The 13,228-nt window shown below is 49.1% G+C and overlaps 1 protein-coding gene across 4 annotated transcripts in view; it reads right to left on the bottom strand.

Moving 5' to 3' along the window:
* The window catches only part of ZC3H18 (zinc finger CCCH-type containing 18), a 46,893-nt gene that overhangs the window by 30,074 nt on the left and 3,591 nt on the right, over positions 1-13,228 (bottom strand). For 2 of the 4 annotated variants that reach the window (XM_036390137.2, XM_036390138.2), the window contains exons 2-8: positions 10,272-10,876; positions 7,506-7,590; positions 6,565-6,713; positions 6,071-6,163; positions 4,538-4,695; positions 2,819-2,851; positions 1,231-1,348 (exon numbers count right to left, since the gene is read on the bottom strand). In XM_036390137.2, the coding sequence (XP_036246030.1) occupies positions 1,231-1,348; positions 2,819-2,851; positions 4,538-4,695; positions 6,071-6,163; positions 6,565-6,713; positions 7,506-7,590; positions 10,272-10,862 (1,227 nt within the window). In that variant the 5' untranslated portion in view covers positions 10,863-10,876. The remainder of the gene's footprint in view (positions 1-1,230; positions 1,349-2,818; positions 2,852-4,537; positions 4,696-6,070; positions 6,164-6,564; positions 6,714-7,505; positions 7,591-10,271; positions 10,877-13,228) is intronic. The other 2 variants (XM_036390139.2, XM_036390140.2) reach the window with 1 other exon arrangement.

The raw sequence follows: 13,228 nt of genomic DNA, 5'->3' as shown, positions 1-13,228 counted from the left end.
GTTTACAAGTCTTTCCTCTTCTTGCTGACCATTTCTATAAGCAGATAATTAACTTTGCAAATGAGCACCAGGAAAATAATTGGTCATGTGTGGCCACAGTGAGGCCCAGGCTCCTGTCCTGCAGAAAACAAGGATTTAGAGCAAAGGAAAAGCTACTTTTGAAAGGATTTGATGGAAAGCACTGAAAAGATGCCCTCTGAGCAGGACTGGTTAGTTTGGTCACTGTTCCAGAGGCACAAAGTTTGCATGAGGGGAAAGGAAGAGCAGGGAAAGGGTTCAGAGCCTTTCTGAAGTTTTCAACCAGGTTCTTTCCTGGAAACTCCTTCCCTCTCCAAGATGTCCAAGGATGGGCAAGCACTGCTCAACTGCTACAGAGGAGCAGCCAAGGAGCATGAGCAGGAACCACCTCAGACATGGAATTGTTAAGGGTGGAAAAGACCTTTAGATCATCAAGTGCAACTTTCAGCCAGCACCATCACCAAGGTCACCACTGACCAGGTCCCCAGGTGCCACATCCACAGGTTTTCTGAACACTTCCAGGGGTGGCAACACCACCACTTTCCTGGGCAGTTTTTTCCAATGCTTTACACCCTTTTCCATGGAACAATTTTCTTAAAATCCAATCTAATCCTCTCCTGGTGCAACTTGAGGCTGTTCCCTCTCCTCCTGTCCCTTTTCCCCTGGGAGCAGAGCCTGTCCCCTCCTGGCAGGAGCTGTGTAGAGCCACAAGGTCCCCCCTGAGCCTCCTTTTCTCAGGCTGAGCCCCTTCCCAGCTCCCTCAGGATTCTCCAGCCCTTTCCCAGCTCCATTCCCCTCCCTGGACACACTCCAGCCCCTCAGTGTCTGTTCTGGAGGAGCCCAAACCTGACCAGAGCCCCAGGTGTGGCCTCAGCCGTGCCCAGCACAGGGGACAGTCCCTGCCCTGGGGCTGTGGCCATGCCAGGTGCCAGTGGCCTTCTCAGCCACTGTCAAGCAGCACTCCATGTCCTTTTCCATCAGGCAGCTTCCCAGCCTCCCTCCCAAGCCTGGCACGCTGCTTTCACCCTTGTGGTGCTGGAACTGAACATCCTCCATCCCCTCACCTCCAGCATGCTCTGTGCTGGGACCGAGCCAAGACTGAACTATTTGAAAACTCCCGTTTCAAGCACTGCCCTGGAACTGTGCCAAGGCCCAGAAGAACCTGGAAGAAAGTCAGGAAGGAAAAGGGGAAGGGGGGAGTTCCTTACTTACTCTGTAGTTACGGTAGGGGTCGGGGTCTGTGTACTGAACCCTGAAATTCTCATACTGCCCGCCACGCCAGAAGCGCTCTATTTCATAGTCATAATAGGGATCTGCATAGGGATCAAGCCTACAATGAAAAACAGGGAGTGTTAGAGAGGGAAAAGGCACCTTGGCACCACAAAATCTCTGTGTGCTAGGTCAGCTCAGCCACTGTGACAACAAAACCACGTTCAATGCAGCAGGGCTGTGCAGAGATGTTTATTTTCTACACAGCCCAACCAAATAGTCTTTTTTTAAGTGAGGCTTATCATAGAAAAGCACAAACCTTTCTTGATAAACACCAAAAAAAGAGCTGCCAAAAATTCAGCCTTCAAATCAATGTGGTGCAAACACAGAAAGTGCTTTTGAGAGCCCCTTCCAGTGCCTGCAAAGGGAGCAGGACATGTTCTGCCTCACGGATTGAGAGCTGGGATTTCTGCCCATGCACCCACAGCTCATCCCCAACTCCTTCAGGAGTGCCCCAGCTCCTGCCCCTGCAGTGATGGCTGCCACCAGTGCCACCAGTACAGGTCAGGAGCTTTGCACAGGGAGCAGTGGAGCTTTGGGGGCAGGTCAGCAACACTCTGGACCTGGAATGACCCCCTGGAACGAAGGCACCACTTCTCCAGCTGATATTCTCCAGTGGGAATCAGCTGCTGGCCCAGCCATGGACTGGTGGCACACACACAACTGCAGAATGAAGGATTTTTGGGGAGGGAAAGGATTGAAACCCCACCCTCCTTAAAGCTGCTTCCTCCATCTCCTGATTTCTATTTACATTGTTTGATGGTTTTAATTCCCCAACTCAACAACATCCAAGCACCTGGAGTGCAAATATCAGGTCCACTGTGAGGATGAGGAGGGGGTACAGGGAGTAAGAAACTTCCAGGGCCACAGAGGAGTCAGTGGCAGAGCTAAGATTATACAGCAAGTGCTCCCAAATTCCAGATTATCCATATTGAGACTCTGATGTATTAAAAAAATGAATAAAGAGGACACATTCTGAATTTTTACAGTGCCAAATAACCTAAGCCAGGTTAAGATGCAGGTGCTGCCCTGTGAGTGGTACCTGTATTTCTTTCAGTGCTTTTAAACAATTAGGATTTCTCTTTTGGACTGAAGCAATAAGCCAAGGGAAGGAGAACCAGGATTTGGGATGCTTCAGTCAGCAACAAACTCCTGATGCCAACCCCAGAGCAGCCTGGATTCAGCGACATCAGGTGTTCCAAGAGACAGGAAAACATCTCAAGCCATGCCAGAAAGGAAACTCTGCTTTTTCACACAGCCTCAAGCTCAAATTTCCCCTTCCTATAACATTGGAGGGTTTTTTTTAATTTCAAAAAGGATCACTGCTGTGTGCTTGGGTAATTCAGTGTTTATATCATTAAAAAATAATTGGTACCACCCCAAAACTAATCCAATCTATCCACTGAGTTCAGCTGCTGAGGTGACAGGGGTCTGTCTGTGGCCCCAGAAGTTGGAGGAAATGCAATGGAAAAAAAGGCAAAGGAAAATTTTCTTACAGTTGTAACAGTACTGGAATCAAAGACCTGCTTACCCATAGTTAATGTTTTCTTTGATGTCCACCTCCCTATAGTTATTCAAAAAAGAAAAAGGGATTCATGAACTACTGAGACAACTCCACACGTCACAAGACAGTGCTGAAAGCATTTTCCACATCCCAGCTGCACTTCCAGTGCTCAGTTGGCTGCAAGGTGTCCAGCTGGGCAACAAACTGTGTGTGTGGAGGAGAAAAATCAGCATTTTCTAGAGCTTGCAGCAGCAGATTCATAACTTTTCCCTTCGCACACAATGAAGATATTTTAATGCCACAGCCTGTTCACACAGCCTTGAATTTTCAGGAATTCCAGTTGTTGGATGAGTTTTGTTTAATACTGGTTATGTGCAATACATTTTTTTTTTCTGAACTACATGAAAACCAGGCCTGCTCGTAACAATTCCTACATCAGAGAGGCCCAAAATGCTGCTGGTGCATTTTATAGGACAGTCATAAAATAAAGATAATGGATGAACAGCCCCCAGAACACTGTAAACCCCAGGTGCCTCAGAGGAACACAAGCCCAAGATCCAGAGCTAATTAAACTCAGGAAAATATTAATACTTAAGAAATTTCTTTTCCTTCAGGCTGCAGAACTGAGGACAGGGTTTTTTGTATTTTTTTTTTAAATTAGGGAAAGGAATTGCACTCCAGAGCAAATCAAAGAATATTGAACAAAAGCTTAATCTACTCCTTTTCAGAGGTTTTTTTTTTTTTGTAATTCATCCACTCTAAAATAAACAGAACTAAGCCTTGCAAACTCTCTGGGAGTGGAAATATTTCCATAATCTGTCCATGTAGGAAGAACAGAGGATGCACGAGCAAGGAGAAACAAATCCACCTGTACTCCTGCAGAATCCAAGCCTCTTCCCCAAAAATTCTCTTCCCATTCCTTTTCTTGGCTTGAGAACTACCAAACAATTTCCCAGAGCTGGGTTTGAGATCTTGAAATTTTACCTGAAAACCCCAATCACCTGAACACTTAAATTTAGGGTGCTTGTTGTGGCCAGGTACCAGCTTTAACTGGGACCAGTCCAGGTGTTTGTTAAACCAGGTACCAGCTTTAACTGGGACCAGTCCTGGTGTTTGTTAAACCAGGTACCAGCTTTAACTGGGACCAGTCCAGTGTTTGTTAAACCAGGTACCAGCTTTAACTGGGACCAGTCCTGGTGTTTTTTAAACCAGGTACCAGCTTTAACTGGGACCAGTCCAGGTGTTTGTTAAACCAGGTACCAGCTTTAACTGGGACCAGTCCTGGTGTTTGTTAAACCAGGTACCAGCTTTAACTGGGACCAGTCCAGTGTTTGTTAAACCAGTTCTGCCCCAGCTGGGGCCACCAGCTCCTGCACACTGAACACGCTCCAACTTCCCAGCCTCAGCTGGAATGCTTTTAAATTCTCATGGTTGGGATAAGGAAAAAAAGGGAGAAAAAAAGCTGGAAGAACACACTGGTGTGAGGGAGGCAATGCAGAGCTGGAGAGAGCCCAGGAGAAGCAGAATTCCAAAGGAGATTGGAGGCAGGAAGGGCTCAAGGAGACTGGGAAGGGAGGTGGGGCTGAACTGGAGCGAGCAGAGGCAGCTCAAGCTCTCAAGCTCCTGCTGATGGGATCTGCTCCCTGTTTGGAGGTGCCATCCCCAGTGTGGAGGCACAGGGAAGCCCGGGCAGGCTCCCTGCAGGGCAGTCCCAGCCAGGTGTCCCTCCCTGGGGCTGTCTCTTACGCGGGGTCCCGCACGTCTCGGGTGATGCGGTAATTCCAGTCCCGGAAGAATTCGTTCTCCTTGTCGAACTCCCGCTCATCCTCCCCGATGGTCACTGTGAACCTCTTCTCCTCAAAGTCAGGCTCCTGCTCTTTCCTCATTGTTGCCTTTTTCAACACCTTTTTAAAGAGAAGAACATTTTTAATACCTGTGGAAACCCAGGAATATTTCTCTGTCTGCTCTGGGGTGCCCTGGCCTCCAGGGCAGCACTGATTTTGACCCTCAGTCATGGAGAAATTTTCCTAAACTCCAGAATAGACTGGAGTCCACAAAAGTGTGAAATAGATTATAGAGAGCAGTGTAGGTGTATCACTTGGTGAGACATTTAGGTTTTGGGTTAGTATGCTGCGGATGGAAGCAAGATGGAGGGCACAGGGTATCATCCTGGGTTTCTTCTTCTTCACTGACTTTGACCCTCATTCATGGAGAAAGTTTCCTAAACTCCAGAATAGACTAGAATCCACAAAAGTGGAATCTATAATCCATAATATAGATTATTATTATTACAGAGAGTAGTGGAGGTGTATCACTTGGTGAGAAATTTAGATTCTGGGATTTTTAGTATATTGTGGATGGAAGCAAGATGGAGGGCACAGGGTGCTGTCCTGGGTTTCTTCTTCATGCTTCTTCTTCCTTCTTCTTCTTGGGTTTGGGTGGCATTTTGTAATTGGGCAGAAAAGTCTGCACTGGGGGCTCTGTGGGATCAGTTATTGGGTTAAAAGGGAAAATAATCCAGGTGTCAGCTCTTAATTGGATTGTTTAGTCTTAAAAGACCTTGGAACAAGAGACAGTTGGCCATTTTGTGCCTGCTAATGAAAAGCTGCTGAGCTCACAGTAGTGAGACTGTTATACCAATAAGAAATAATAAACACTTGAGTCCCAACACAAATTACTGTCTCAAGTGCCTTCAATCCAGACCCAGGAAAGCCAATGATTGAAACCACCACAAATACCTTTTCAATACCTTTTTTTAATGAAAAAAAAAATTAATACCTTTTTAAAGAGCACAAAAATAGTGTGAGGAGAGAAGGTTCCTGGGGCAGGGAGAAATTGGAATATTAAAAATCCTGCCCTCGGGAGGTTTCCTGCAGCCAGAGCACCTTCTTCCCTCAGAATGTGCAGGATATTGGACTTTTCCTGATTAATTCCATGTTCCACCAGCTCAGAACAGCAGGAAACAGAAGTTTCCCCCTGCAGTGATCACAAACTGGAGAAACAGGCACTGAAGGGAGGCAAATTGGATCAGCTTAAAGCTTTGCTTTGTGGAGAGCTGGACTTGAGGGCCACAAATTCCCACTATTTTTTGAACATAAACCCCTCCCAACCTGGATTTGAGCTCCTCTTGGCTGTCTAACAATTGTGATGTACAACAAATCACAATTAACAGATTAACAGGCAAAAGGAATAGAGAAAGAGCAAGACACCTGTGCTCCAAAAAGAGCTTCTCCAGTGGATTTTGGAGGCAGCCAGCAATTCCCTGAGGAAGGAATTTACCTCTTTAGCATGCCGGAGTCCCCTCTCCCAGGCACTTTCTGTTGGAGGGTCTGGAGGAGGTGGAGGTAAGATTTCATCAACCACTGGGCCTCCCTGTTGGAAAGGTGAGGAGAGCAGGAGAAGACACTAGAGTTAGTTTTAAACAGCAAAGCTGTGCTTTGTAAAGCTACTCAGAGTTACTCCAGATGTGCCTCAGCAGGACTAAGCTGGGAAACCGTGGAATTCTACCCCCCTCTACTGGCAACTCCAAGATCTCCATTTAAAAATCACACCTCCAACTGGGGGTTGAATTTTGCTAGGTGTTAGGTCAAAAAAAGAGGAGGAAAATCCCAGGATTGTGAAATGGTTTGGATTGGAGGGGACATTGAAGCTCATCTGGTTCCAGTGGAAGGAACACTTCCCACCAGACCAGGCTGTCCAAAAGCCCACCTGGAACGCTGCAGGGATGGGGAGGGTGGTGCAGAAGCCATGAATGGCCAGAAGAGGTTCCATACCCAGGGGTTGGCTGGCATCAGCGGGTGAGGGCCCATGGGAGGGGCCCCGTTGGGGGAGAAGGGCTCAGGTTTGGAGATGAGTGAGTAATTGCCCTTGTCGTTCACTCCGGGGTGGATAAAGCGACAGTTCATGCCCCAGGTGCAGTGTCCTGTGGGAACACACAGCTGTTAGACCCTGCTCCCAGCAGCACTCCAGCCCCACAGCCACCAGAACCCCACCAGGCAGGTAAAACCCTTTAAGGAGTAATGTTGTTGGAGGTGTTTTGACTTTTCTCCTCTCCAGCTGGGTTGGGATTTACCTGTTTGTTTGCACTGGCACTCTCCACCTGCCAGAGAGGACAAACAGACCCACACACAGATGGAACAATGTACAAGAACCTTATTCCAGTGGGGAGAAGGGAAGGAGGGAGGGCTGGACACACACTGTTAATTAAATGTAGGAATAAGCCTATGAGATCCTCATTTGTTAATGACAAACATTTCCAGTTGGGAGCTTTGCCTTTCACAGGAAACCTGAGGGCAAAGCAAGCACCACAGTGCATCCCAAACAAACTGGGACAGAATCATGGAATGGTTTGGGCTGGAAGGGCCTTAAAGCCCATCCAATTCCAATCCCAACACTTTCCACTACCCCAGGCTGCTCCAAGCCCTGTCCAGCCTGGCCTTGGATGGAGCAGCCACAACCTGTGTGTTTTATTCCAAAAACCCCTGCAAGTCTCCCTTTATTCACCTCCTCCAGGCTCACCACGCTGAGGGCAAAGCCCTTTTTGTGTAGTGGCTCCACGAAAATTCAGCTTTGGCCACCAACAAACAGCAAGTTGACACTGAGGACGCTTGGGGCAGAATTTATCATGTAACAGCAGCTTAATGGAGAAGAAAATTCCCCAACCAGGAGCAAGGGCAGCAGCTCTGGCTCCTCCCAGCCCCCAGGGTGGGGTTACCTTTCATGAAGAAGCGGCAGGTGGGCCTGGGCCTCACCTTCCTGTCGTTGGGGTCTTTAACCTCCCCTTCTTCCAAGTCATCATCCTGGAACAGACACACAAAGCTGACATTTCATGTGGGGCATGCCCTGCAGGACCTGACATTTCCCAGTCTTGTTCAAACACTGAGAGCCACCCTGGGGCAAAACCACAGGAGAAAAACAAGGTCAGGTTACAGGAATGCCCCAGAGCACCTGCACAAGGTGAGGACAGAAGATTCCAGGTGGCTGTAAAAGCATCTTCCACTGTCCCAGGGTGCTCCAAACCCCATCCAGCCTGGCCTTGGGCACTGCCAGGGATGCAGGGGCAGCCCCAGCTGCTCTGGGCACCTGTGCCAGGGCCTGCCCACCCTCCCAGGGAGGAATTCCTTCCCAATATCCAAATTTATCCTGCCAGTTCCACCTCATTCTATCACTCGATGCCCCTGTCTAAAGTCCCTCTCCAGGGACAATCTCACAAAGGAACTTTTCAGGATAAATCCAACAGATTTCTTCCAGTCATCTCCACCTTCCCTTCTACTCCTCAGCTCCAAACTGGAGTTGGGAACCAGCTCAAACAAAACTCTGCCTCATCCCCAGGGACTGCAGCCCCAGGAATGAATTCTGGTAGCTGGAGGCTGCTCCAGGATTAAGAAATAACAGCCATGAAACACCTCCAGAAGAAAAGTTCTTGGAACTTTGAAATACCAGCATTTTCTCCTTTCTCCAAGGAAAAAAGAAAACTTTCCCCAGCTTTGTTAGGCTACACTTGAAAAGCCCAAAGGAGCTGAAAGGAGCTGGGGATGCAGGAGGCAAAGGTACAAAGACCAGAGAGGTGTCACAGGTACCTGGCCAGGAAATCAGGATTTTATCCCAAAGGACACCCTGCTTTTCCCTCTTTCTCTGCCTCCATTTCCCTGTTTTCAGCATGTGAAACATGTGAAGAGGGAGCATCTGGATGGGCCTTCCCTCTGCCTGGCAACAGCCATTCCCTGGGTGCAAAAGATGAGGAAAACTCCCTCCTTTGATCCACTGAGCAGCTGGCAAGAAGGAAAAAGCCATCCCTTGGCTGCAGACAAACCCGGGAGCATGGAGAGGAGGGTGAAGAGCCTCTGCTGCTGCATTCCTGAGCCAGCCAGGGACACAGCTCTCCTCAACAGCAACGGATTTAAAAGCCTGCACTTATATTCCAATTAAAATTTGCATTAATATTCCCCTCCCTCCACGCCAGGAGGCTGAAAGCAGAAGAAAATGCAGAGCTTGAAGTTTTCCCCAAAGCTGGGGCTGGCTTTCAGTGCTGCATGAATGGGAGAACCAGCTCCACTCTGCTGCTTTCAAAAGAGCTGTGTGAAGTCTGCAACAAAAGGGGAAGTATTTATTTCTGGGAGGTCTCCTTGGAATCAGGCAGCTGAGAATGCTGTTATGAGTTAATGTATGAAAACCAGGCTACAGATTCATCTCCTGCTTTGTGAGGAGAGCTCCCAAGAATGCCTCAGGCTCCAAAGGAGAGCATTCATATTTTAATCAAGGAGCAGGCATGGAGTCAGGACTCCAGGATTTTTTTTTTCTGCCCATAACATACTGGGATTCCTTCTAACTGATTCAGGAATACACAAAACCTTTGGAAAGCACGTGTTGAACAAAATCACCTGCCAGGATGGGCATGAGGGAGAAAAACGATGTCATTTTTGAAAGCAATTAAACTTGTCAATGAATTATGAAGAGTGAAAACCACACCAAACATGATTCTTTAGAGAAAAGGGAGGAGGGTGCGTGCAGCGAGGCTCCAGGAGCTTCCCAGGCTCCTGTGGCCAGGTCAGACCCACAGGAATGGGGCTGCAAGGACAGAGCATCTCCCCTGCTCAGCTGAGGAGCCCCAGCAGTGACCCCAGGTCACTCCAGGGCTTCCCTGCTGTCCCCAGGACAGTCCCATACCCCAGCCCAGCTGTGCAGCTGCAGTTCTGGAATGGGGAGCCAGCCCAGGTGCTCTGCACCAGCAGCTCCTCCTTACATTCCCCCCTCTGGGATGCACTTCCAGACCAGGAGCCCATAGGAGGGGTTTTAGTGGAATTGCTTTGCCCTGTTTTCTTCATAGAGAAGGAGGAAATTGCTGTTAAGCTGCACAGAACAGCTGCTGCTCTGCAGAGCTCCCTGCTGAGCACAGCCATAGCTAAAGGTGAGATGTTCCCTAATCCCCACCTGCAACTAAACCCCACTTCTGATTTTTCAGAGTATCTTGGTTGGTTCAGGGCTGTGAAACACTGCACATCCCTGACCCTATATCCAAACCACGCCTTGGGTATTTTCCAGAAACCACAGCACCCTCCATTGCCCTTCCATGCATCCAGATACTGCTGGAACAGCCCAGGATCAGGGTCTGAGCAGCACAACCACCCCCAGCACCAGCCCCTCAATGTGAACAGCTCCTGGCCACCCAAATCCATGGGATTTGCTGTCAGCATCATTCCCAAGTCCCCCTGGAGCTGAGGCAGGGCAGTTTCTTACAGCTCTGGAGCCTCCCCACATTGAGAGGTAACAAAGCTCATTCCGATGGCTCTGGCACAAAGTTTTGGTTCAGCACAGGAACCCCTGAGACCAGGGCCTGCTCCATGCTCTGGCCTTACCTCCAGGGAAAAGGGTTCCCTGTACACCAGGGACAGGGATATTCCCACCAGGGGGAGGAAGGAATTGCAGTGGGAGAAGCAACCAGCTCTGAACCACCCCAGGGCTCTGCCCACCTCCTACTTACATCAATTTCTCCATCATCAATTTCCCCATCATCCTCTTCTTTCTTCTTCTCCTTGAGGGGATCCTGCCCGTCCTTCTCATCATCACTTTTGCTGCTGGATTTCTTCTCATCTTCAGGGGCATCATCTCCTTTCTCCTCTTCCTCATCATCCTCCCCAGCAGCTTTCTCCCCGTCCTCCTCTGCAGCAGCAGCGCTGGGTTCCTCGGGAACCTCCTCATCATAGTCCAGCTCGTGCTCATCCAGCTCCCTGGTGACAGAGGACACTTCCAGGTCGTTTGTCCTGTCTTCCTCCTCCCCCTTTCGGGGCCGGGGGCTCTTCAGCTCCACGCCCTGCTCGTTGGTGTCGGATTCCTGCGACTTGGCCTCGCTCAGCCGATCCTCCTCGTCCGAGTGGTTCTCCTCCTCCTCCTCCTCCCCGCGGCTCAGGGCCCTGCCTGCCTCCTCCTCCTCGCCCAGGAGGCTCCCCTGGCCACCCTCCCCATCGAGTTCCCGCTCTGAGCCGCTCTCCTTCAGGACCTCCTCATCAGAAAGCTGCTGGTCCTCTTCCTCAGGAGAGCAGGGGTTTCGCTCCGGGCTGTCGGGAACGTCCATCAGTCCCCGCGAGCCTGCAGGAGAGAGCAGCTCTGGTTATGGGCAGCACACGGGGCAAGCAGGGAAACCTCACCCACCCTCAGGGATCCTTCTCCTGGTGCTTTGCTTCCCAAGGAAAGGTTCTTGGAGCTCCTGGGAAGCCAGGCTGGATGGGGCCCTGAGGAACCCAACCCTGGCCGTGGCAGGGGTTTGGAGGGAGAGGAGCTTTAAGGTCCCCTCCACCCCAAAACCATTCTGGGATGCCAGAAATTCAGAATATGGTTTCTCAGAGATCCTTAAAGAGGGGAATTCAGAGTTTAAACTGCACAAAGAACTGGTTGCAATATTGCCCCAGACTGGAGTGTGCTGCCCTTCACAGACAATGACAGAGCTTGAGGTTGGAATTTCATGGATCCCATCCCACCCCTGCCATGGCAGGGACACCTTCCACTGTCCCAGGCTGCTCCAAAGCCCATCCTTGGGCACTGCCAGGGATCCAGGGGCAGCCACAGCTTCTCTGGGCACCTGTGCCAGGGCCTGCCCACCCTCCCAGGGAACAATTCCTGCCCAAAATCCCACCTATCCCTGCACTCCTTCAGCCTGAGGCCATTCCCTGTGTCCTGTCCCCCATCCCTTCTCCAAAGTCCCTCTCCATCCTGCAGGCCCCAAGGTTTCTCCTCTCCAGGTGAACATTCCCAGCTCTGGCAGCCTTTCCTCCCAGCAGAGCTGCTCCATCCTCTGATCCCCCTGGGCTGGGGTCTCACCTGAGGGGGCAGAACCCTCAGTAAAGATCCCCAAATTCCTTCAGAGCAGCAGATCCAGCTGCCTGTACAGAGACCTTCCCAGAAAATGTCTAAACATGTGCTTGGTGGAAGTTAAAAATGCCATGTCCATCAAGAAAAAAGCAAATAAATACAACAGAAAAGGTCAAGGTGCAAAACAGGGAAAAAACCTGGGCTGTACATTAATTTCTTTTACTCCAGAAACAAAAATCCGATAAATTAAAGAAGTGCCTGACTGGAAATGGCTGGGCTGACTGGGTCACATCCACACAAAAGCTCTAAATACCCTTAAAAAAAGCCATAGAATTACAAATCATCTTCATTTTCATGTTTTAATCCAGCTGCTCTCTGCAAGTTCATTTAGTGCTGCCACAAACCCATGGCATAAATGAGCAGAGTTTTACCTGTTATTTTAAAAACCCTTGGAGCAGAAATGCTACAAATGTCAGACTCTGGTTGCTCCTTGAAACACACCCAGCAATCTACCATGAAATCAGAGATTACTAATCTCTTATTAAGGTGCTATTTCACCTTTTCCTGACACTTTTCCCTATTTGTCCAACTGGTTTTGCACAGGAGAGGTGATTTCCCATCAAAAAGCCACCCAGACACACCAAACACTGCCCCAAGTAAAGCAAACTGAGCCTTCCCAGCACCTGAACCCCCAAAATCTCTTGGTAACGAACAGAATTTGCTGCAAACTCCCAAGATCAAAGTCCCACTCCAGAAAATGCTGTTCCTTATACTGTGGGAGGTCTGCAGAGGAGTTAAAACCAGAAAATAAATCCAAACCACTCCCAGAAGCACCTTAAGCTGTATTTTAGGGCTGACTGTGCTCTCCCCAAGGCCCTGCTGCTATCAGTGAATTGATAAACACGAGATGATCTCAGCATCAGCAGGGCCCAGAGCAGCAGAAAATCCCCATTTTGAGCTTCCTTGCACACTGAGGTTGGTTCTGGCTCACCAGCAAAGTTCGGATTTCCCTGACAAGGTCAAACCCAAATGAAAAGCCAGAAGTTGCCTCCTGGTGACAACAGCTCTGAGCAGTTCCCCAGGATGGAGCTGAACCAATCATCTCCTTATTGAGCACATCAGGCCTGATGCTGAGCTCATAAATTCCTGCACAGATCATTATTGGCTTTAGGAGCCAGCTCAGAGTGGGGATTTTAATTGCCCAAGTGCCTGAGAAGTGACTTTGTGTGAACACAAAGGTCAGCCCAGAGAGGCCACCACAAATATCAAATCTGCCAGGGCCACGTGGACTCAGGAAATTTGTTTTCTGTTTTCTTGCAAATGAGCAGCATCAAAAAAATAAGGAAAAAAAAAAGGTATTTAAGTGAAGCAAATGGCTTTTTGTGTTTGACATGGAGACCTTTAGAGGGATGGGAGGAAACAAATATGTTCTGATGGTGAGGAATATAAAACATTGAAATACAAAACATTGACCTGCACAGCAGCTTTTATAAAATCCACAGCATCCAGCAGTTGTAATCATTTCCTATTAATTTCCATCAGCAGAAATGATAAGAAACACAATAAATGATGGCCCAAGTGAGAAGGGTTCACAAAATCCAGGCAGGGAGGGTTTTTTAGGGTGTATTTCCT

This window comes from Molothrus ater, chromosome 12, assembly GCF_012460135.2.
Source record: "Molothrus ater isolate BHLD 08-10-18 breed brown headed cowbird chromosome 12, BPBGC_Mater_1.1, whole genome shotgun sequence".
In the NCBI taxonomy this organism is placed as follows: Eukaryota; Metazoa; Chordata; class Aves; order Passeriformes; family Icteridae; genus Molothrus; species Molothrus ater.
Note: the sequence above shows the minus strand (reverse complement) of the source record. Positions and strands in the feature narration are given on the sequence as shown.